Genomic DNA, 26085 nt, shown 5'->3' on the forward strand with positions numbered 1-26085 from the left:
GCAGTGAGGTAGTAGTGGGGTATTGCACATGCCCTGAGTGGCTTAAGATATTGCACAGAATAAATTAATATAATATACAGTACAGGCCAAAAGTTTGGACACACCAGTCAAAAGTTTGGACACACCTTCTCTTCAATGTTTTTTCTTGATTATTTTTATTTTCTACATTGTAGATTAATACTGAAGACATCCAAACTATGAAGAATTATGTAGTGAACCAAAAAGTGTTAAACAAACCAGAATATGTTTTATATTCTACCAACTCTACCTCTGCACAACCCAACTGATGGTCTCAAACACATTAAAAAAGCAACAAATTCCAGAACTTCACTCTAGACAAGGCACAAACATTCATTGAAAACCATTCCAGGTGGATACCTAATAAAGCTGGTTGAGAAAATTTCAAAGAGTGTGCAAATCTGTCATTAAAGCAAAAGATGGCTACTTTGAATAATCTAAAATATAAAACATATTCTGGTTTGTTTAACACTTTTTTGTTTACTACATAATTCCATATGTGTTCCTTCATAGTTTGGATGTCTTTAGTATTGATCTACAATGTAAAAAATAAAAAAAAAATCTAGAAAAACCACAGGAATGAGAAAGTGTGTCCAAACTTTTGGCCTGTACTGTATATAAATACGCTCAGAGTAAAATGAAACATTGGCCATGTTTAAAAGGAGTCCAGAGTTCAATGTTTTTGTTCAGTTTTTACTTGGCAGTGATTTATAAGAGTCGGTTGTTAGTGTGTGGTTTGGAAGTGTTCAGTTCCCTTATGGTTCCGATATAAAAAGTCTGTTTGTCCGGGCTGTGATGGACCTGAAGAGTTTTCCAGAGGGCAGCAGGTGGAACAGATGATGTCCAGGTTCTTTTTTAATCAATAACACGACTTGCATTGTTGTAGATTTGAAAATGACAAAACTGAATATAACATTAGAAGAAGAAAAATGTTTGATGTTTATATGAGCGAAAAAATAATAATAAAAAACATACAAGCGAAAGAAAACTTCATATTTTCACAATGATTGTGAGGAACGTGGAGAGAGGCTTCAGTACGTGTTATAAAAACTTCCCTGTACATCACAGCTTCTATTAAATCGTACATGATTAATCATTTGAACCAACATGGGACCGAGTTCCTGATTTGTTCTAAAATGTTGCAAAGGAAGTGATGAGTACAAACGGGACATGATTTAAAGATGTGACTGTTAATGATTTCCAAAAAATGGTACATAAGTGATAATTTGAGGAAATACTTGTGTGATTTTGATTAAAATGCTACAGATGTGCTCATTCATACAAAACTATCAAGAACAATATTTACAAAAATATCAGAGATGTGACTCTGCTCTGCAGTGGTGTATAGTCATGAAGTAATAATACTTTGTTACAGTACTTAAGCATTTTACATTTTACTTTTACATTTACATTTGCCGTATGTAAATGTAGATTTTTTTCAGTTAAGTGATGTAAGATGAGTGACGGACTGCACGCTGGTTTGGTGATGCTGCTCTTGAGATCGGTGGTTAAATACGTTAATGCGCATGTGCAAACAAACATTCACTAAAAATGATCGGAGTGAAGCGCGTCGTTTAACCAAAGACACGAAAATACCGACATTTCAGAAGCTCCCCGTCCAACCTCACCAAACACACTGATGTTAGTTAAGAATGATTAACAGAGAAAACTGCAGCATCAGTGTTTTTATTATTATTATTATTATTATTATTATTATTATTATTATTAACATTAACATTGTTGGATATCTAGCTACGATTTTCGATTACATTCCAACCACAAATATAACGTTTCACTACATTTGTTTGGAATTAATTTAGAGCAAAACTAATTTACAGAAACTCAACTACCGACAAATATTTCTTCAACTAACCTCTAAATTACACCAGCAGAGGAAACGTTCATGCTTTTGAGGGAAATGCAGCACGTCTTTAACCCTTTAATGATTTCAACAAGAAATTAATGTTAAAATAAAGTTTTCAACTTTTCCAACCTTTAATGGATGATTTTTCAGCTGCTGCTTCAAGATGACATATAAGTTAGAAATGTTGTTGTATTAAAGTAAGAATACCAATATTTCACCAATCAGGGAGTAGATCTGGCCCAAACAAGATGATTTACTGTAAATACAGCTTATTTTTACCAAAGTATTTAGATTTAAACTGATGGTTGAGCAGATCATTAAAGTGCTGAAAGTGCCGCACGGTTTATTAAATGCTCTTGAGTTTTGCTTCAAATTAATTCTGCCAAATTAATTAATTCAGTGGTTTTAGGTTGTTGAGAGATATACAGTATCTATGACTTGAATGTACTACACAAATAAAAAAAATGGGATAGTATAGAAAATACAAATAAAATAGACGCAGTGTTTCTTACATTTACATCGACTCTTATTTCATCTTATATCAACCCGAGATACTTTTTGTCTGGTTAACTTCATTTCAGTTCTTAACGTACACATACATACATATACTGTACATACACATACATGCATTTTAAGCCTAGAACACATTCTAAACAAGTTGGAACAGGGCAATTTAGGGCGAGTAATACGGTTAAAAAACTAAATGATGACGTGATTTCAAACAGGTGATGAGAACAGCTGATTATAATCATGAACTGGCACAAATCATGTTCAGATGGAAGAAAGAAAACTTCATTGTTCAGGTGGTTTACATTTTTCATATTTTTCAAAATTCTGACCGCTTCTGTTCATACTAACAGCATTTACTTTTACTTTTAATACTTTAGTACATTTAATATCAGAAAATGACTTTTGATACTTAAGTACATTAAAAATCAGATGCTTTTAGACTTTTACTCAAGTAATATTCTAAACGGTAACTTTTTCCTTCTATCAAAGTAAATTTCTGGTAAGATACTTGTACTGTTACTCAAGTCTGGACTTCAGGTTCTTTATCCACCACTGGAAACAGATTTAGATGAATAGAGATAAATAATGTTACATATTGAAATATCTGTGTTTCCTACCATGGTAAATCATTGTTAATCATTTTTCTGATGAATCATTAACGTTAACATAGAGATCAGGCTCTTCATATCCATGAATATTTATAATAATAATACTATTAATAATAATAATATCATTCAAGGTGAACTGTGCAACTTCAGGTTATTCAGGAGGTTTGTATTAAACAAGTAGCCCTTGGTATAATTCAGTACCCTTGGAAAGGTTGGTGACCTGTGATGTACACTGTGCTGTAAGTAAATGAGTGAATGTGAACTATACAGGCCCAGAGGAGGAACTGAACCGTGTTCACTGAAGAGATGAACCATCATGTTTACAACCGCGCTGTGATTCTGTCATTAATGCAACATGTTGATGAAGTGAAAGTAAACTCGAGTGGTGGATGTGATCTGTACGGTGGCCGAGAAGTGCAAAACAAATTTACATTTCAGAAAACAAAATTACAAAAAAACCAAAACAAATTTACAACAAAAGCAAAAACAAATTTACAAGTGCTCGGGTACCCAGTGTTTGTAAATTTGTTTTGGCATATGTAAAAGTGTTTCAGCACTTGTAAATTTATTTTCGGCATATGTAATTTTGTTTTCTAAAATGTATATTTGTTTTGCACTTCCCGGCCGCACATTTCTGACGGAAAAGGTAGGTACAATAACACCGGAAGTGCGTGTTGCTTACCTGCTGTCAATCAAACTGTTTCTCAGCGATAAAGTGAACGGAGTTTGTGATGGTGACGATAAACAAGGTTTTGTCTAGTTTGTGGAAATCATTTTATCCAGTTGACCCGCTATTGTTTTTCTTGTGGAAAGTTTTGTGCAGATGTTTAGACGTGGCGTGTGCATCTCTATTTACCGTCCGCTCTTCTAAACATCTAAGGAGTTCCCACAAGAACAACAAAAGCGAAATAATGAAAATCATTAACACAAAATGGACAAAACATTGTTTATTAGGGACGGAACATTTGATACCGAGGCTTTAAAACTTGTTTCACTTTTGTAACAGTGGACTCAGTGTATCGGAGCTTATATTAAAGCAGCATGTGCGGGACTGATGAAGCTTTGGTGCTGTGTTTTATCTCACTCACTATATAAGAGACAATCAAACCAGGGTTACCCACCGTCCTGTAACATACACAATCCTGCTTTATCTGGAGACTAAACACCGCGTTCAGAATTGAACTGATACAGGACGCTTTGTTCCGTATTTTTATCAATGGGAGACGGTGTGGTGTATGAAACAGAAGGAAACTGCTGCTTAATTCATTATATTAAGTAGTGTTCACTTTTATTCTTAGTAACGTGACATAACCTGTTTAATACACCGCTATATGTGTAGCACAGTGGGAGGAGTGCGTTGTTTTGCCTAAAATATGGTTCTGACTTATTATAAAGAATGAAAATAATAAATTTTAAACACCATAAATAAAACCTTTGTTCTCATGACTGTGTAAGGTCCCCCCCTGCTGCTATAACCAGCGCACACACACCGTTACTAAGAATAAAAGTGAACACTACTTAATATAATTCCCTCAGTCTCCCATTGATAAAAATACGGAACAAAGCGTCCTGTATCAGTTCAATACAGAACGCAGCGTTTAGTCTCCAGATAAAGCAGGATTGTGGATGTTACAGGACGGTGGGTAACCCTGGTTTGATTGTCTCTTATATAGTGAGTGAGATAAAACTCAGCACAAAGCTTCATCAGTCCCGCACATGCTGCTGCTTTAATATAAGCTCCGATACACTGAGTCCAGTGTTACAAAAGTGAAACAAGTTTTAAAGCCTCGGTATCAAATGTTCCGTCCCTAATAAACAATGTTTTGTCCATTTTGTGTTAATTATTTTCATTATTTCGCTTTTGTTGTTCTTGTGGGAATTCCTTAGATGTTTAGAAGAGCGGACGGTAAATAGAGATGCACACGCCACGTCTAAACATCTGCACAAAACTTTCCACAAGAAAAACAATAGCGGGTTAACTGGATAAAATGATTTCCACAAACTAGACAAAACCTTGTTTATCGTCACCATCACAAACTCCGTTCACTTTATCGCTGAGAAACAGTTTGATTGACAGCAGGTAAGCAACACGCACTTCCGGTTTATTGTCCCTGCCTTTTCCGTCAGAAATGTGCGGCCGGGAAGTGCAAAACAAATATACATTTTAGAAAACAAAATTACATATGCCGAAAATAAATTTACAAGTGCTGAAACACTTTTACATATGCCAAAACAAATTTACAAACACTGGGTACCTGAGCACTTGTAAATTTGTTTTTGCTTTTGTTGTAAATTTGTTTTGGTTTTTTTGTAATTTTGTTTTCTGAAATGTACATTTGTTTTGCACTTCTCGGCCACCGTAGATCTGAGTTCATTCTGTTATGATTCTGCAGATACAAAACTAACACAACGTGGATCAACAACCGGTACATAAACAAAAAAGCTGCTTCAGTTTGGTTTATAGATAAACTAGATCGTATATGTAGATCACGTGATTGACAGCGATTCATCCTCCAGTCCAGCAGGTGGCGATCACAGCTCCTTCAGCTCCTGCACAACCAGACAGCAAACCTGATAAGCAGCACCAGCTGATGTGTTTGTATTAAAGTGAATCATCTGTAAGTAGGATGTTTATTTATTTATTACACTATAATTAACTACATTCTAATTAATAATAAAACTAGAGTTTATAATAAAACATCACTGTGAGGATTTGAGGAGCTTTAACTCCCGTCTCATTTCAACACACAAGCTGTTAGCTGCTCCGCTAACTGTTAGCATCACACATGATTCAGTACTGATGAACCGATTCATGAGCCGATTCAGCAAAACGAATCAAATGATCGGCACTGATTCAGAGGTTCTTCATGATTAAATCGAACTTTTGTACTGAAACACGTCGAGTTATTTTTTAATATTTACAGTAAAGGCAACTCTGTCACCTCACAGCAAGAAGGTCCTGGGTTCGATCCCCAGGCGGGGCGGTCCGGGTCCTTTCTGTGTGGAGTTTAGCATGTTCTCCCCGTGTCTGTGTGGGTTTCCTCCGGGTGCGCCGGTTTCCTCCCACAGTCCAAAGACATGCAAGTGAGGTGAACTGGAGACACTAAATTGACTGTGTTTGATATAATCTTGTGTAATGAGTAACTACTGTTCCTGTCATGAATGGAACCAAAAGTGCGGAGTTTGCATGTTCTCCCCGTGTCTATGTGGGTTTCCTCCAGGAGCTCCGGTTTCTTCCTACAGTCCAAAAACATGCAGGCAGGTTAAATGAAGACACTGAATTGTCCTATAGGTGAATATGTGTGTAGGTGTGTGTGCTCTGCGATGGACTGGCGCCCCGTCCAGGGTGTTACTGTGTGCCCTGCGCCCATTGAAAAGCTGGGATAGGCTCCAGCTACACCCCCCCCCCCCAGCCGCAACTAGTAGACACGTTTATATGCAGGTTAATAGGTAGTAAAAGTCGTACTTGCAAGTAAGAAAATTTACCTGTAGCTGTAAAAATAAATCTGCCCTTTTATTTTTATCTGACATTAAAATCATTACAGCACCGTTTTAAATCTCCAGTAGCTCATACTGTGGCTGTATCTTTTTATGCCTCCTTCTTTTATATATTATAATATTTAGATCTGGTGACTGTGCAGGCCATGGGAGATGTTCAACTTCACTTTCATGTTCATCAAACCAATCTTTCACCAGTCTTGCTGTGTGTATTGGTGCATTGTCATCCTGATACACGGCACCGCCATTGGATGCACATGGTCCTCCAGAATGGTTCGGTAGTCCTTGGCAGTGACGCACCCATCTAGCACAAGTATCGGGCCAAGGGAATGCCATGATATGGCAGCCCAAACCATCACTGATCCACCCCCATGCTTCACTCTGGGCATGCAACAGTCTGGGTGGTACGCTTCTTTGGGGCTTCTCCACACCGTAACTCTCCCGGATGTGGGGAAAACAGTAAAGGTGGACTCATCAGAGAACAATACATGTTTCACATTGTCCACAGCCCAAGATTTGCGCTCCTTGCACCATTGAAACCGACGTTTGGCATTGGCACGAGTGACCAAAGGTTTGGCTATAGCAGCCTGGCCGTGTATATTGACCCTGTGGAGCTCCCGACGGACAGTTCTGGTGGAAACAGGAGAGTTGAGGTGCACATTTAATTCTGCCGTGATTTGGGCAGCCGTGGTTTTATGTTTTTTGGATACAATCCGGGTTAGCACCCGAACATCCCTTTCAGACAGCTTCCTCTTGCGTCCACAGTTAATCCTGTCGGATGTGGTTTGTCCTTCTTGGTGGTATGCTGACATTACCCTGGATACCGTGGCTCTTGATACATCACAAAGACTTGCTGTCTTGGTCACAGATGCGCCAGCAAGACGTGCACCAACAATTTGTCCTCTTTTGAACTCTGGTATGTCACCCATAATGTTGTGTGCATTGCAATATTTTGAGCAAAACTGTGCTCTTACCCTGCTAATTGAACCTTCACACTCTGCTCTTACTGGTGCAATGTGCAATTAATGAAGATTGGCCACCAGACTGGTCCAATTTAGCCATGAAACCTCCCACACTAAAATGACAGGTGTTTCAGTTATTTTGTCCAACCCCTGTAGGTACAGTAGATAGATACTTTATTGATCATTTGCAGGAAATGTCTTTGTTACAGCAGCTCACATCAGACAACTTCTTACATACAACATATAACATTCACTAACTATAAAAACAAGCAATAAAAAATAACAGTATGATTCTATATACATGTAAACACTTTTATGGTGCAAATAAATATACGACACATTTACAGATTCTAGAACCATGCTGATACCATGTAATCCTGCTTATTGTCCAGAGCTGGGGTGCTCAACACGTCGATCGCGATCTACCAGTCGATGGCTCAGTGCACAGATCAACATGATTGACAAGAACTGTGGCCTCCGTTTCACCAATTTATGGTCTGTTGCCTTCACCTAGTGGAGATTTCGGGAAATGCAATTTATTACAGGTTAGAACGAATTGGTCATGCGTCGCGTGGCTTTTCTCAGAAAACCTGCCAGTAGGTGTAGTTGCCGCTCTAAACTGCACCTGTATGTGTGAGTGAGTGGATAAATGAGTGTGCGATGGTTTGACGCGCCCTGTCCAGGGTGTATTTTTGTCTTGCGCCCAGTGTTTGAGACACTGGACCCATGCACGCCCTGCAATGCTGAATATCAATACAGGAACTGAAGTGCATTTAAAAAAGCTTTAAAGCATTTTTGAAAAATGATGAGACCAGCCTTAAAAAGTAGACTTCGATGACCTGTCGACTGAAATAGTAGATCTCAAGTCATGAAAGTGTGGGCAGCCCTGGTCTAGAGCTATCTTACGCTAAATGCAAAAACCATGGTACTGGATTTTTGCAGTTAATGGTATCAAAATGTTTCCATGCATGCAGGCACCATCGACCAGAACATGCATAGCAACGCTATTAAGAAAATTAAGACATAAATTAATCATCTTTCCATCAGGATTAACGTTACCAACATGGGAAGAAACTTACAGCCTGAGCTCATGATTCCATAATCCAACAACAGGAAGGTTTTATTCAGGTAGTTATTTGGCGTTGAGCAACTCGAGTTGCTTTTCTGCACGCTGAAACAAGCTCCTCTGATTGGTCATAAATTACATCTCATCACCCCTGCACCCTGCCCCCTGCCAGTTACAGGTACAAATTCATTTAGCAACAAGCCCTACTGAGATAAATGCTGCTAAACTCGAGGAGGACGGATGTGAAACTGTGCTGCAATGTTTTTAATCTCAGATCGAAAATACAAGTGCAGATTTATTTAAAGCTCAAATTGTATTTAAAGGTGCACAAGTTGCTACATATTTACCTCCATATGTTTATCCAAAGCAATTTTAGTGATGCAGTCAGCAGAAGAGGGACGCGTCGCCCCAGAGGATCTGCAAAATGATGGATTCCAGAGGAAACTAATAAAAGAAGAAGATGGAAGTTACTTCTGTAAGTAAATGTGGAGCATGATGCCACTTTTCCACCAGACAGTATGGTGCAGTACAGTATGGTACAGTACAGTATGGTACAGTACAGGATGGTACAGTACAGTATGGTACAGTACAGTATGGTACAGTACAGTGTGGTACAGTACAGTATGGTACAGTACAGTGTGGTACAGTACAGTATGGTACAGTACAGGATGGTACAGTACAGTGAGGTACAGTACAGTATGGTACAGTACAGTATGGTACAGTACAGTATGGTGCAGTACAGTGTGGTACAGTACAGTATGGTACAGTACAGGATGGTACAGTACAGTGAGGTACAGTACAGTATGGTACAGTACAGTGTGGTACAGTACAGTATGGTACAGTACAGGATGGTACAGTACAGTGAGGTACAGTACAGTATGGTACAGTACAGTATGGTACAGTACAGTATGGTACAGTACAGTGAGGTACAGTACAGTATGGTACAGTACAGTGTGGTACAGTACAGTATGGTACAGTACAGTATGGTGCAGTACAGTGTGGTACAGTACAGTATGGTACAGTACAGGATGGTACAGTACAGTGAGGTACAGTACAGTATGGTACAGTACAGTGTGGTGCAGTACAGTGTGGTACAGTACAGTATGGTACAGTACAGGATGGTACAGTACAGTGAGGTACAGTACAGTATGGTACAGTACAGTGTGGTGCAGTACAGTGAGGTACAGTACAGTATGGTACAGTACAGGATGGTACAGTACAGTGTGGTACAGTACAGTATGGTACAGTACAGTGTGGTGCAGTACAGTGAGGTACAGTACAGTATGGTACAGTACAGTGTGGTGCAGTACAGTGAGGTACAGTACAGTGTGGTACAGTACAGTATGGTGCAGTACAGTGTGGTACAGTACAGTATGGTACAGTACAGGATGGTACAGTACAGTGAGGTACATGGTACAGTACAGGATGGTACAGTACAGTGAGGTACAGTACAGTATGGTACAGTACAGTGTGGTGCAGTACAGTGTGGTACAGTACAGTATGGTACAGTACAGGATGGTACAGTACAGTGAGGTACAGTACAGTATGGTACAGTACAGTGTGGTGCAGTACAGTGAGGTACAGTACAGTATGGTACAGTACAGGATGGTACAGTACAGTGTGGTACAGTACAGTATGGTACAGTACAGTGTGGTGCAGTACAGTGAGGTACAGTACAGTATGGTACAGTACAGTGTGGTGCAGTACAGTGAGGTACAGTACAGTGTGGTACAGTACAGTATGGTGCAGTACAGTGTGGTACAGTACAGTATGGTACAGTACAGGATGGTACAGTACAGTGAGGTACAGTACAGTATGGTACAGTACAGTGTGGTACAGTACAGTATGGTACAGTACAGTGAGGTACAGTACAGTATGGTACAGTACAGTGAGGTACGGTACAGTACAGTGTGGTACAGTACAGTATGGTACAGTACAGTGTGGTACAGTACAGTGAGGTACAGTACAGTATGGTACAGTACAGTGTGGTACAGTACAGTATGGTACAGTACAGTGTGGTACAGTACAGTATGGTACAGTACAGTATGGTGCAGTACAGTATGGTACAGTACAGTGTGGTACAGTACAGTATGGTACAGTATGGTACAGTACAGTGTGGTACAGTACAGTATGGTACAGTACAGTGAGGTACAGTACAGTATGGTACAGTACAGTGTGGTACAGTACAGTATGGTGCAGTACAGTATGGTGCAGTACAGTAGGGTACAGTACAATATGGTACAGTACAGTATGGTGCAGTACAGTGTGGTACAGTACAGTATGGTACAGTACAGTATGGTGCAGTACAGTATGGTACAGTACAGTGTGGTACAGTACAGTATGGTACAGTACAGTGAGGTACAGTACAGTATGGTACAGTACAGTATGGTACAGTACAGTGTGGTACAGTACAGTATGGTGCAGTACAGTAGGGTACAGTACAGTATGGTACAGTACAGTATGGTACAGTACAGTGAGGTACAGTACAGTATGGTACAGTACAGTGTGGTACAGTACAGTATGGTACAGTACAGTGTGGTACAGTACAGTATGGTACAGTACAGTGAGGTACAGTACAGTATGGTACAGTACAGTGAGGTAGAGTACAGTATGGTACAGTACAGTGTGGTACAGTACAGTGTGGTACAGTACAGTGTGGTACAGTACAGTATGGTACAGTACAGTATGGTGCAGTACAGTATGGCACAGTACAGTGTGGTACAGTACAGTATGGTACAGTATGGTACAGTACAGTGTGGTACAGTACAGTATGGTACAGTACAGTGAGGTACAGTATGGTACAGTACAGTGTGGTACAGTACAGTGTGGTACAGTACAGTATGGTGCAGTACAGTATGGTGCAGTACAGTAGGGTACAGTACAATATGGTACAGTACAGTATGGTGCAGTACAGTGTGGTACAGTACAGTATGGTACAGTACAGTATGGTACAGTACAGTGAGGTACAGTACAGTATGGTACAGTACAGTGTGGTACAGTACAGTATGGTACAGTACAGTGTGGTACAGTACAGTATGGTACAGTACAGTGAGGTACAGTACAGTATGGTACAGTACAGTGAGGTAGAGTACAGTATGGTACAGTACAGTGTGGTACAGTACAGTATGGTACAGTACAGTGTGGTACAGTACAGTGAGGTACAGTACAGTGAGGTACAGTACAGTATGGTACAGTACAGTGTGGTACAGTACAGTATGGTACAGTACAGTATGGTACAGTACAGTGTGGTACAGTACAGTATGGTGCAGTACAGTATGGTACAGTACAGTGTGGTACAGTACAGTATGGTGCAGTACAGTATGGTACAGTACAGTGTGGTACAGTACAGTATGGTACAGTACAGTGAGGTACAGTATGGTACAGTACAGTGTGGTACAGTACAGTATGGTACAGTACAGTGAGGTACAGTACAGTATGGTACAGTACAGTATGGTACAGTACAGTGTGGTACAGTACAGTGTGGTACAGTACAGTATGGTGCAGTACAGTATGGTGCAGTACAGTAGGGTACAGTACAATATGGTACAGTACAGTATGGTGCAGTACAGTGTGGTACAGTACAGTATGGTACAGTACAGTATGGTACAGTACAGTATGGTACAGTACAGTGTGGTACAGTACAGTATGGTACAGTACAGTATGGTGCAGTACAGTATGGTGCAGTACAGTAGGGTACAGTACAATATGGTACAGTACAGTATGGTGCAGTACAGTATGGTACAGTACAGTATGGTACAGTACAGTATGGTGCAGTACAGTATGGTACAGTACAGTATGGTACAGCACAGTGAGGTACAGTACAGTATGGTTAGTATTGGAGTCACTAATCAGTGGAAATAATGATAATGATGACTGTGGATAGTGGGATTAGAACCTGTACTGTACCGTACTGTCTTGTGCTGATACACTATAATCTACAATTTATTTGTGATTGGAAAATCAAACCAACGACCTTCAGTTTCCTCCAGCTGTTGAGTTTCTTCTTCACTTATTGATGGAATTTCAGGTGAAGGATCCATAATCCCTGTGGTCATCTCTGAGGAACATCTCACTCCAGTGGACCAACAGTGTGGAGGTTTCCAGATGAAGCCTGTGAAGAAGGAAGAACCTGAAGATAAAGATGAACTCAGTAAGATATTTTTTATCTTGAGCAAAAATAACATTCATTTGAATACCACCACCATCACGACTAATATCAATCCCTCTGGGGATCAAGAACCTCTTGGACTTAAGTTATGTAACATGTTATGTAATATGTATGTATCGACCCCCACTACCACCACTACTGCTACTACTACTACAACCCCAAATGAGAAAAAGGGCTAGTAATGAGGACATGATTTAGAGCACAAGCAGGATCCACCAGGCTGAATCTTTAAGGAGCAAGACTAGGCAGAGGATCTCCAGTTTGTCAATGAACTTTATTAAAATATTCAAACCCAAAGTTCCTCTAGGAAAGATTAGAGGGGATTTGCATATTTCTTCCTGTACAGTGCAGAATATCAGTAACTGATTGCAAAGGAGCAAGCCTAAGCTGAACACCCGTGATATGAAATCCCTCGGATGGCACTGCATCAAGAACTTCCATTCATTTACATTTTCGACATTTAGCAGATGTTCTTAACCAGAGCAACTTACAGAAGAGCTTCCGTAGTGAACGTTTCCTCTCAACAGTCCACACATACAAATCTGCTGAAATCCTGTTAGACACAAAGTTTGGTAAGTGCAAGTCAGGGTTAGTAAGGTTAGCATGTCTCAGCTTAAGTCCTTAGTTAAGACATGATGAAGGTCTTTCATTGTCTTTTGAAGACAGCGAGAGATTTTCAAACAGACGGGAAATTTGCTCCACCAACTGGGTGCAAGTACAAACAAGAGCCTTGATGCTGGTCTTCTTCGTGTTCTGGGTGGAGGATCAAGACAAGACAAGTGAGTTATCCGAGATAGATTGGGGCTGGTCTATATTTGGTTTTGTAGGCAAGAATCAATAATTTAAACTGAAAGTGAGCAGTTACAAGAAGCCAGTGAAGAGAAGCAGCAGTGGGGTGATGATGTGGCAGCAGTGGGGTGATGTGGCAGCAGTGGGGTGATGATGTGGCAGCAGTGGGGTGATGATGTGGCAGCAGTGGGGTGATGATGTGGCAGCAGTGGGGTGATGATGTACAGCAGTGGGGTGATGTGGCAGTGTTTGGGTTGGATTAAAACCAGTTGGGCAGCTGTGTTTTGATTGAGTTGTAGTGGTTTAGTAGTGGACATGGGAGCTCCTGCCAGATGATGAGTGATTAGACGAGAATCTGAGTGGCTTCCATGGAGAGAAATGGTCGAATCTTCCTGATGTTGTAGAGGAGAAACCGGCACCATCTTGTCATGTTGGCTATATAAGGAGAGAAGGTCAGCTGGTTATCCAAGAAAAATGAGGACCGATGACAGTTTGGCTGCTTTGGCTGCATGAAGCTTCTCAGTAACAGCTACAAGTGCTGTTTCCGTAGAATGTGCTGCCTTGAAGCCAGACTGGTACGGATCGTGGAGGTGCTGGATGAGAGAAGCTCTGTCACTTCTTTGCTGGTGAGTGAGTTAGGGGGTTGAGGGTTCATTGAAATAGTGACAGGCCAAGAAAAGGAGGAGGATTCAGAAGACAAGATAGCGTGAAGTTTGTGTGGATCTGTTGCTGTTCAAGCTTGGCTTTGTAGAAAGATGTTTTTGCAGCAGTCACGTCAGATGAGAACCTGGACAGCAGATCGTGGTAGGAGTGGAGATCAACACCGAGCTTAGATTTCGTCCACTTTCTCTCAGCTGCCCTTAATTCTCTTCTGTTGCTGCACAATGCATCTGAAAGCCAAGGAGCAGGGTGAGAAGGTTTACCTCGTTTGAGGGAGAGAGGACGGAGCTGATCGAGAGATGTTGAGAGAGAAGAGAGTAGAGTATTAGTAGTAGAGTTGAGTGGAAGGGTAACGAGCACATTAGGGCTTGGTAAGGAAGTTGAGATGTTAGAGATTAGAGAAGAAGGAGATAGGGAGTGAAGATCTGGTTGAGTCAGAAGAGGTTGAAATAAAGATAAAGAGAGTGGTGGGTGACGGTGAGGTCTAGAGCAGAGGATGGACGACTGCAGACCAGGTCCAGAGGATTGCTGTAATCAAAAAGTTGAGAGGATGAAGACAAGAAGATTGAAGTTTGTCAGTAGGGAGGTTAAAGTCTCCAAGAAGAGTTAGAGGAGATCCATCTGTAGGGGCGAGACTCAGAAGAATATCCAGCTCCTCTATGAAGTCTCCCAGTGAGCCAGGTGGTGTGTAGATAACAATAATATGAACTGTTAGTTTATTATTTATAATGTTATAAATGTATTTTATTATTTATAATGTTATAAATGTTGTTTAATATTTATAATGTTATAAATGTATTTTATTATTTATAATGTTATAAATGTATTTTATTATTTATAATGTTATAAATGTATTTTATTATTTATAATGTTATAAATGTATTTTATTATTTATAATGTTATAAATGTATTTTATTATTTATAATGTTATAAATGTATTTTATTATTTATAATGTTATAAATGTATTTTATTATTTATAATGTTATAAATGTATTTTATTATTTATAATGTTATAAATGTATTTTATTATTTATAATGTTATAAATGTATTTTATTATTTATAATGTTATAAATGTATTTGATTATTTATAATGTTATAAATGTGTTTTATTATTTATAATGTTATAAATGTAGTTTATTATTTATAATGTTATAAATGTATTTATTATTTATAATGTTATAAATGTATTTTATTATTTATAATGTTATAAATGTATTTGATTATTTATAATGTTATAAAGGTATTTTATTATTTATAATGTTATAAATGTATTTGATTATTTATAATGTTATAAATGTATTTTATTATTTATAATGTTATAAATGTATTTGATTATTTATAATGTTATAAATGTATTTTATTATTTATAATGTTATAAATGTGTTTTATTATTTATAATGTTATAAATGTATTTTATTATTTATAATGTTATAAATGTGTTTTATTATTTATAATGTTATAAATGTATTTTATTATTTATAATGTTATAAATGTAGTTTATTATTTATAATGTTATAAATGTATTTTATTATTTATAATGTTATAAATGTAGTTTATTATTTATAATGTTATAAATGTATTTTATTATTTATAATGTTATAAATGTATTTGATTATTTATAATGTTATAAATGTAGTTTATTATTTATAATGTTATAAATGTATTTTATTATTTATAATGTTATAAATGTATTTTATTATTTATAATGTTATAAATGTGTTTTATTATTTATAATGTTATAAATGTATTTTATTATTTTCTGCTTCAGAACTGAACAAGGATTTCTGCTGCTCCTCGTGTCCACGTTCCTCTACAACCCAAAATCACCTCCACAATCACATCAAGAGCTGCAACCATGATAAATATGATGATGCGCTGGTGAAGATTAAGACTGAACATGAGGATCTGACGCCCACCAGAAGCTCCAGTAATCAGCAAACGTCCTCTGGTACTGTCAGCATTAACACCTCTCTCAGTCCCACACAGGAAGAAGGAAACGTCTGCTCACACTGTGGGAAGAGCTTCAGGTTCCTGAGTGCTTTCAAAATCCACCAGCGCATTCACACCGGAGAGAAACCGTATCAGTGCTTAGAGTGTGGAAAGTGTTTTAACACACAGTGTAACCTCAAAAATCACCAACGCATTCACACTGGGGAGAAACCGTATCAGTGCTCACAGTGTGGTAAGAGTTTTAACCGTCAAAGTAATTTCAAAACACACCAGCGCATTCACACTGGAGAGAAACCGTATCAGTGCACACAGTGTGGGAAGAGTTTTAAGAAACCGTGTCATCTCAAACAACACCAGCGCATTCACACTGGAGACAAACCGTATCACTGTTTACAGTGTGGGAAGAGGTTTTATACACAGAGTAATCTTAAAGAACACCAGCACATTCACACGGGAGAGAAACCGTATCAGTGCTCTCAGTGTGGAAAAAGTTTTAATACTCGGGGTTATCTGAACTACCACAAGCGCATTCACACTGGAGAGAAGCCGTATCAGTGCTCACAGTGTGGAAAGAGTTATATTGATCGGAGTCATCTTAAAAAACACCAGCGCATTCACACTGGAGAGAAACTGTATCAGTGCTCACAATGTGGAAAGAGTTTTAATAAACACATTCATCTCAAAGAACACCAGCACATTCACACTGGAAAGAAGCCGTATCAGTGCTCACAGTGTGGGAAGAGTTTCATAAGTGAGAATTATTGTAAAATACACCAGCGCATTCACACTGGAGAGAAACTGTATCAGTGCTCACAGTGTGGGAAGAGTTTTACTAGTCAGAGTGCTCTCAAAACACACCAGTACATTCACACTGGAGAGAAACCGTATCAGTGCACACAGTGTGGGAAGAGTTTTATTACACAAAGTAATCTCAAAATACATCAGCGCATTCACACTGGAGAGAAACCGTATCAGTGCTCACAGTGTGGGAAGAGCTTTAACGACCAATGTATTCTCAAAATACACCAGCGCATTCACACTGGAGAGAAACCGTATCAGTGCTCACAGTGTGGGAAGTGTTTTAATTATCAGTGTAATCTCAAAGAACACCAGCGCATTCACACTGGAGAGAAACCGTATCAGTGCTCACTGTGTGGAAAGAGTTTTATTACACGGAGTAATCTCAAAATACACCAGCGCACTCACACTGGAGAGAAACCGTATCACTGCTCTCAGTGTGGAAAGAGTTTTATTACACAGAGTAATCTTAAAAAACACCAGCGCATTCACACCGGAGAGAAACCGTATCAGTGTTTACAGTGTGGAAACAGTTTTATTACACAAAGTGATCTCAAAACCCACCAGCGCATTCACACTGGAGAGAAACCGTATCAGTGCCCCGAGTGTGGAAGGAGTTTTAGTAAACAGAGTAATTTCAAAATACACCAGCGCATTCATACTGGAGAGAAACCGTATCCGTGTTTACTGTGTGGAAAGAGTTTTAATCGACCGAGTCATTTAAAAAAACACCAGCACACTCACACTGGAGAGTACCAGCTACTGGAGGTGTCGGAGGGGGCGTGTGTAGCAGTAGAGGTGAATTATGATCAGGTAATTGGATACGACTAGATTGGGATTGGACTGATGCTCTATCCAGGGTGAGTGAGTGAGGGTCTCTGGGTTTGAGTGAGTGAGTGAGTGAGGGTCTCTGGGTTTGAGTGAGTGAGTGAGTGAGGGTCTCTGGGTTTGGGTGAGTGAGTGAGTGAGTGAGGGTCTCTGGGTTTGGGTGAGTGAGTGAGTGAGTGAGGGTCTCTGGGTTTGGGTGAGTGAGTGAGTGAGTGAGGGTCTCTGGGTTTGGGTGAGTGAGTGAGTGAGGGTCTCTGGGTTTGGGTGAGTGAGTGAGTGAGGGTCTCTGGGTTTGAGTGAGTGAGTGAGTGAGGGTCTCTGGGTTTGGGTGAGTGAGTGAGGGTCTCTGGGTTTGGGTGAGTGAGGGTCTCTGGGTTTGGGTGAGTGAGTGAGTGAGGGTCTCTGGGTTTGAGTGAGTGAGTGAGTGAGGGTCTCTGGGTTTGGGTGAGTGAGGGTCTCTGGGTTTGGGTGAGTGAGTGAGTGAGGGTCTCTGGGTTTGGGTGAGTGAGTGAGTGAGGGTCTCTGGGTTTGAGTGAGTGAGTGAGTGAGGGTCTCTGGGGTTGAGTGAGTGAGTGAGTGAGGGTCTCTGGGTTTGGGTGAGTGAGTGAGTGAGGGTCTCTGGGTTTGGGTAAGTGAGTGAGTGAGGGTCTCTGGGTTTGGGTGAGTGAGTGAGTGAGGGTCTCTGGGTTTGGGTGAGTGAGGGTCTCTGGGTTTGGGTGAGTGAGTGAGTGAGGGTCTCTGGGTTTGAGTGAGTGAGTGAGTGAGGGTCTCTGGGTTTGGGTGAGTGAGTGAGTGAGGGTCTCTGGGTTTGAGTGAGTGAGTGAGTGAGGGTCTCTGGGTTTGGGTGAGTGAGGGTCTCTGGGTTTGGGTGAGTGAGTGAGTGAGGGTCTCTGGGTTTGAGTGAGTGAGTGAGTGAGGGTCTCTGGGTTTGGGTGAGTGAGGGTCTCTGGGTTTGGGTGAGTGAGTGAGTGAGGGTCTCTGGGTTTGGGTGAGTGAGTGAGTGAGGGTCTCTGGGTTTGAGTGAGTGAGTGAGTGAGGGTCTCTGGGTTTGGGTGAGTGAGTGAGTGAGGGTCTCTGGGTTTGAGTGAGTGATGTAGTTACTTTAGATGGATTGATGATTTATCCTGCTGACTGTGGTGAGAAAGTAACTCAGGACTTTTCTGCTCCTCAAGGAACTTCAGCTTCCATCTTCTTCATGTACGAGCTCCTTCATCTCCACTATCTTTAACCTTATTAAATCATGTTTTCACTGTATTATTTTCTTCTATTAAATATTCATTACATGTAGAAATGATGTGAGTTAATAATGGATTAATCAGACTGTAATAGTAATAAATAAATATGATTTTCTTTAATAAAACACGTTTTGGTGTCGTTGTATTTTATAAATGTGATTTGCTGTTATTAGTATCACTTCTCTATAAATGTGGTTATGAAACAGAATACACCTGAGCCATAAATAATAAGAACATCACATCCAATCCAGTCGCTGCACTGGACACAGCATTCCCCCCACAGTACAGCTATTCGTACCCCAAAATGAAAAAGAGCAAACAAACTCAACTGCGCATGTCTACCAACGACTGCTCTGCTGTAGGGCGGAGCTGCAGAAAAGGCGCCACTTCGAAGTTCGAACACTTCCAACAAAAGCTCTTCGGCACCAAATTGACTTTTTTATGTGTGACAAGCAGGGTTATTATCGTTAACGAAAATGAGCGAAATAACAAAGAAAACTGAAATTGAAAAAACATTTTCGTTAACTGAAATAAATTAAAAGAAAAAATGATAACTGTAACTGTATTATGCGTTTACAAAACTAATTAAAACGTACTGAAATTATAGAGAGAATACCCTTCGTTTTCATGTTTGTCCATTTATTTATGAGCCTTGTGAACTGATATGAAATCGATGTTTTCCACTCGAGCGGTTTTACGTTAGCTGCCGGCACCGTACGGTACCTCATGCGGCCTTTCCCAAACCGTTCCCTCCTCACTAACACTCCACTACAGAGGGACACTCCACGTGATCGTGCAAACGGAGCCGGAGTGGAGAGGGGGAGTGAGTAGGGAGCGGATTGAGATTGGGGGGACGCTCCCTGACGGCACTTCATGTTTACATTCTGGGGCCCCAAATGGTTCATATTATGAGCACCTGTTTTCAGTGTCAGGGTTATGAACAGGTAAAGATCCTCACTTTTACCAGATCATGTGAACAGACTCATTTTAAATAACTGGCTGAAAGATGGTAACTGTTAACAACATACAGGTATTGGCTGGCTTTCTAAACATAATTTAGACTGAATAATTTTATCATATTTTTATGAATGTTTTTATTGGTAAACATGTTCTTGCTATAAAATATGTGCATAACTGTTCAAATTTTGCTTAGTTATTAGTTTGTGATTAATTGTGATTAATTTGGTTCTTTAATCACGATTAATCCCAGTTAAAATTTTTATCGCATGACAGCCCTAATTATTATGTTCATGTGTGTCCTTAGTCTATTGACTATTTTCAGCAGCAGTATTAAACACATTTTGCACTTAAGGCTGCTATCTTGTGGACTGTTACAGTTTTTGTGGACAGTTGGTTGTTCAACAGTAATTGAATACATTTTTTAATGGTATCTTTTGTTGAGTTTTTATTACACAATACTTACTCTGACCTTTTTGAATCCTGCACCTGAAAAATAACCCAAAGTATAAAAAAACTAAAACTAATACTAGAATTAAGCATTAAAAACTAATAAAAACTAATAAAAACTAGCAAACTCACTCTAAACACTAATTAACACTAACTGAATTAGAGAGAAAAAAGTCACAACGAAACTAATAAAAAATCCAAAACTATTATAACCTTGGATGGGAGAACCTATCAGAAGATTTACCATCCAGGCAGCACTCCACAAATCACGCCCTTATGGTAGAGTGGCCAGACGGACGCCCCTCCTTAGTAAAAGGCACATCTTTTACATAGTGTCAAAATAAGAACAACCTTTACAACCTGGGTGTCTGTGCCGAGGTCGAGTGACTTGGCTGGGGTGGATCGAGGTGGCATTCTGTTGTCCCTCGTTTCAACAGCTGGCTTTTAGGAAGAACACCCCCAGATGTTCTGCTGATTCACTGTGGCGGGAATGACTTGGGGAAAATAAAGTTCCTGCATCTTGCTGCAGAAATCTAGCGGGACCTTCAGGATCTCCTTCGGCGTTTTCACAGTGGTGTTTGTATTGTTGTTAAATATTTAAATTATTACAAATCATTTGTTTTTAAAATAACATTAATATCTGTTTTGTTTATTACATTTTAAACATGAAAAGAACCATTTACATTATGATGTAAAATAATAACTTATTTAATGTTTCTATTAAAACTAGTGCAGAATGAAGCTGCATTTATGTGCATGAATTTATAATCTTGTGTGTGTGTGTGTGTAGTGTGTGTGTGTGTGTGTGTGTGTTTATTGTCATGAGCAGAAGAATAAAGTGCATCTGATAAAAGATGATGAGGAGACTCTCAGCACTACAGAAGAGTAAGAAAACAATCAGAAACATAAACTTAAATCACCTGTATGGAGAATGAACATCAAATCAGTGTAGAAGTGAGATGATTGAAACTGTAGCGTCCACTGTAGGGGTCCATATGCATTTAAATAGTGACTGTAGTGACCACTGTGCTATGACCACTATATCAGAGGGTTCATATTATGATTAGTCATTAACAGAACTGCTACACTTGCTGCATCTTTTATCAAATACTCACATTATCATCATCTTCTATATTTAACATCATTAATAAGAATCATCACTTTGTTTCTCATCATTTTAATCTGTTGGAGTTTATTGCTTTAATCAGTTAGCTGGATAAAATGTCTGGTTAAATAACCTAGTGGTTACTGGACTAGTAATCGAAGGTTCGCTGGTTCAAGCCCCACCACTGCCAGGTTGCCACTGTTGGGCCCTTGAGCAAGGCCCTTAACCCTCAGTTGCCTACACAGTATACTGTCACAGTACTGTAAGTCACTTTGGATAAAAGTTCTGCTAAATACCAAATATGTAAATGGAAATAAAAATGACTATATACCATTCCAAAAACCCACTGGTTACTGGTAGAAACATCACAGGATCACAGTGGATTGTGGGTAATAGCCTGTACAAAACTGTGGTCTGATTTGGACTTGGGGACCCAGGACCTCCACTGTTTGATGTCTTTTTAGGTCTGTTCTGACCATTCAACAAGGTTCCTTTCAAAGTTCCAGGATGAGAATCATACAGAAGAGACTATCTTCCACCAGTCCTCTAAACATCTTGTGGTTCTGTAGGAAGGCGTCCTCACTTCAAGACCTCACTAACGTCTGTAATATCCCAGTGAAGATCCTTGGAGATTCTCTGGTCTCTTGAGTGATCCTCCTCATGTTCTCCTCCAGGCAGAATCTCAACATCTCCAGTAGCTTTAAACATCTTTAAGCTTCTGCATTACAGGCCAGATAGTGAACAGCATGCTAATGCATCAAGCTAATGCAGGGTTTTCTAAAGCAGTCCACATGGACCCTCACCCTGTTTCACAGCTCTTAACTCACATGTACCAGGTTCTGAGTGTTCAGTCTATCAGATTCATTCAGCTGCTACCAGGAACCTGATGGACTCTCCAATCTCATTACTTCAGTACTGATGTATAGAAGAATGAGATGAAGATCCAGCAGCACTTCAGAGTGGGTCTGAGAGTGTTGATCTGGTACAGGAAGTGATGTCATGACAGTTTACAGATTAGAACATAAAGAAGCTGAACAAAGTGTCACCATAGTTTATAATAAGATATAGATCTATCGAGATGTGCTACCTATAGTTTATTATAAGATATAGATCTATCGAGATGTGCTACCTATAGTTATAATAAGATATAGATCTATCGAGATGTGCTACCTATAGTTTATAATAAGATATAGATCTATCGAGATGTGCTACCTATAGTTATAATAAGATATAGATCTATCGAGATGTGCTACCTATAGTTTATTATAAGATATAGATCTATCGAGATGTGCTACCTATAGTTTATAATAAGATATAGATCTATCGAGATGTGCTACCTATAGTTTATAATAAGATATAGATCTATCGAGATGTGCTACCTATAGTTTATTATAAGATATAGATCTATCGAGATGTGCTACCTATAGTTTATAATAAGATATAGATCTATCGAGATGTGCTACCTATAGTTTATAATAAGATATAGATCTATCGAGATGTGCTACCTATAGTTATAATAAGATATAGATCTATCGAGATGTGCTACCTATAGTTTATTATAAGATATAGATCTATCGAGATGTGCTACCTATAGTTTATAATAAGATATAGATCTATCGAGATGTGCTACCTATAGTTTATTATAAGATATAGATCTATCGAGATGTGCTACCTATAGTTTATTATAAGATATAGATCTATCGAGATGTGCTACCTATAGTTTATAATAAGATATAGATTTATCGAGATGTGCTACCTATAGTTTATAATAAGATATAGATCTATCGAGATGTGCTACCTATAGTTTATTATAAGATATAGATCTATCGAGATGTGCTACCTATAGTTTATTATAAGATATAGATCTATCGAGATGTGCTACCTATAGTTTATAATAAGATATAGATCTATCGAGATGTGCTACCTATAGTTTATTATAAGATATAGATCTATCGAGATGTGCTACCTATAGTTTATAATAAGATACAGATCTATCGAGATGTGCTGCCTATAGTTTATTATAAGATATAGATCTATCGAGATGTGCTATCTATAGTTTATAATAAGATATAGATCTATCGAGATGTGCTACCTATAGTTTATTATAAGATATAGATCTATCGAGATGTGCTACCTATAGTTTATTATAAGATATAGATCTATCGAGATGTGCTACCTATAGTTTATTATAAGATATAGATCTATCGAGATGTGCTACCTATAGTTTATAATAAGATATAGATCTATCGAGATGTGCTACCTATAGTTTATAATAAGATATAGATCTATCGAGATGTGCTACCTATAGTTTATAATAAGATATAGATCTATCGATATGTGCTACCTATAGTTTATTATAAGATATAGATCTATCGAGATGTGCTACCTATAGTTTATAATAAGATATAGATCTATCGAGATGTGCTACCTATAGTTTATTATAAGATATAGATCTATCGAGATGTGCTACCTATAGTTTATTATAAGATATAGATCTATCGAGATGTGCTACCTATAGTTTATAATAAGATATAGATCTATCGAGATGTGCTACCTATAGTTTATAATAAGATATAGATCTATCGATATGTGCTACCTATAGTTTATTATAAGATATAGATCTATCGAGATGTGCTACCTATAGTTTATAATAAGATATAGATCTATCGATATGTGCTACCTATAGTTTATTATAAGATATAGATCTATCGAGATGTGCTACCTATAGTTTATAATAAGATATAGATCTATCGAGATGTGCTACCTATAGTTTATAATAGGATATAGATCTATCGAGATGTGCTACCTATAGTTTATAATAAGATATAGATCTATTGAGATGTGCTACCTATAGTTATAATAAGATATAGAGCTATCGAGATGTGCTACTTATAGTTTATAATAAGATATATACATAATTTTAATAAGAATAGATATATAAAACTTAAATATTTACTACAGTAATACGTTTCGATAAGGTAGGACAAATCGACTAACTTGGAAAGACAAACAGTGAAAATTGAATAGCTAACGTTAAGTTCTTCCACAATGTGAATCTACTCCTCAGCAATAATATTACCTTTACATATGGACAAGTTACTTGTGCCACTGACAAAGAAAAACACATCTAGTTGTGTCAATGTTCAGGAACTGTTACTAGGGAAATTCTTTTCCCAGTCGCTAGGGGGCAGTGTTAAACCCTCATGTGTATAATTAAGAGGGACAAGAAGGGTAAGTTTAAGAGAGAAAATGCTTTTTTGTGGCAATTTGTAGCATGCAGGACAACTTTATGCTCCTTAGGCATGTTTTCAGGCCCTTGTTGGGAGAATCTACTGTTCTTTTAGCCCAGTAAGGTTTTTTTTTTTTCCTTTTATAGCTGATTTTGGTCATAGAATTGTGCCAAATGCAATTTGCTGGTTTGTGGTACTCAGAGGTCATCCTGGTTTACTGATCTACTCTACAGTCATCTTTCCTACAGAGGCTTCCAGACTAGCCGTCACAGCAAAGGGATTATTGGTGAACTGGGACATCCATCACATAGGAATGGAATATTGAACTGTGACTGAACTCTTTGGAACTTGGTGAGACTGTTTAAGTTTACCTGCTGAAAGCTATTTGCAGAGGAACTCTTTATATGTTTATTTATTTTTGTTATCCCAGGCATGAGGCTATATTATGTCATGTGAAACTTGCCTATGGTGATATGGTGGTGATTTAAATGTATGTACACAGTAAAGAGAAACAAATGTTTAATTTGTAAAGTGTGAATAATAGTATTCTTGCTATCAGAAATAGCACCCCCTCCCTTTTTAATTCTGTTAACCTCATTCTTTTTGATGAAGTAGACCCAGTGAGTGTTACATAGTATAAATCTGGCTTCAGTGTGTTGTTACTTTACAGCAGGTAACATGAAACATAAATCCAGCTTTGAGAAGTATTTACGCACATAAAAAATCTCCAAAAACAAAGTGGTTTAATAATAAAAGATCCGTACAGTAGTTTCTTGATGTGAAGTTTTAATGATATTTGTCTTACAGTCTGTATTTACATAAATAAGCAGTTTAAAAAGTGCTGAGAAAGTTTACACATGCGCAGAGTGAACAGTCCAAGTTTACCGGCTCGGTCCAACAGCGCATGTGCAGCAGGTGAAGCCGCTGAGGAACCTCAAGCGCTCTGGTGTATGGAAACCTGTGCTTGTAAAAAAACATCACAGTGGATTGTGGGTAATAGCCTGTACAAAACTGTGGTCTGATTATGTACCCCTCAACCCAGGACCTCTACTGTTTGATGTCTTTTGTAACAAGGTCCCTTGCCAAGTTCCAGGGTGAGAATCATACAGAAGAGCCTTTCTTCAGCCAGCCTTCTAAACATCTTGTGGTTCTGTAGAGAAATGTTCTGATTTCGAGTAATCCTCCTCATGTTCTCGTCCTGGCAGAATCTCAACATCTCCAGTAGCTTTAAACTTATTTAAACTTCATTACAGGCCAGATAGTGAACAGCATGCTAATGCATCAAGCTGTTTCACAGCTCCTAACTCACCTGTACCAGATACTCAGCATTCAGTCTACCAGATTAATACTGCTAGTAGCAGTAACCTGATGGACTCTCCAGTCTTAC

General features: G+C 38.7%; 3 protein-coding genes across 4 annotated transcripts in view; 2 read left to right on the forward strand and 1 right to left on the reverse strand.

The window, feature by feature from the left end:
- Window positions 1–5551: 5551 nt before the first annotated feature.
- LOC134300224 (oocyte zinc finger protein XlCOF19-like) lies at window positions 5552–19041 on the forward strand. 2 transcript variants are annotated; one of them, XM_062984938.1, is made up of 5 exons: window positions 5552–5618; window positions 8894–9001; window positions 12554–12676; window positions 15914–16327; window positions 18894–19041. In XM_062984938.1, the coding sequence occupies exons 2-5, from the start codon at window positions 8905–8907 to the stop codon at window positions 18947–18949; spliced, it is 690 nt and encodes a 229-aa protein (XP_062841008.1). In that variant the 5' UTR covers window positions 5552–5618; window positions 8894–8904; the 3' UTR covers window positions 18950–19041. The 2 variants fall into 2 exon arrangements, with proteins under 2 accessions (XP_062841008.1, XP_062841000.1); XM_062984930.1 differs by lacking the exon at window positions 5552–5618 and adding an exon at window positions 7938–8005.
- On the forward strand, window positions 16336–18613 carry LOC134300215 (zinc finger protein 585A-like; the record flags this gene model as incomplete). Its single annotated transcript, XM_062984920.1, has 1 exon — window positions 16336–18613. A coding segment is annotated over one exon (1389 nt), but the record flags the coding sequence as incomplete, so codon positions are not given.
- A 6426-nt stretch (window positions 19042–25467) lies between the features above and the next one.
- LOC134300199 (NACHT, LRR and PYD domains-containing protein 14-like) overlaps window positions 25468–26085 on the reverse strand; it is a 17588-nt gene continuing 16970 nt past the window's right edge. The window contains exon 11 of the transcript XR_010007332.1: window positions 25468–26085. This exon is cut by the window's right edge and continues 538 nt beyond it. The gene's annotated coding sequence lies outside the window, so the exon portion shown is untranslated.

This window comes from Trichomycterus rosablanca, chromosome 2, assembly GCF_030014385.1.
Source record: "Trichomycterus rosablanca isolate fTriRos1 chromosome 2, fTriRos1.hap1, whole genome shotgun sequence".
Classification (NCBI taxonomy): domain Eukaryota; kingdom Metazoa; phylum Chordata; class Actinopteri; order Siluriformes; family Trichomycteridae; genus Trichomycterus; species Trichomycterus rosablanca.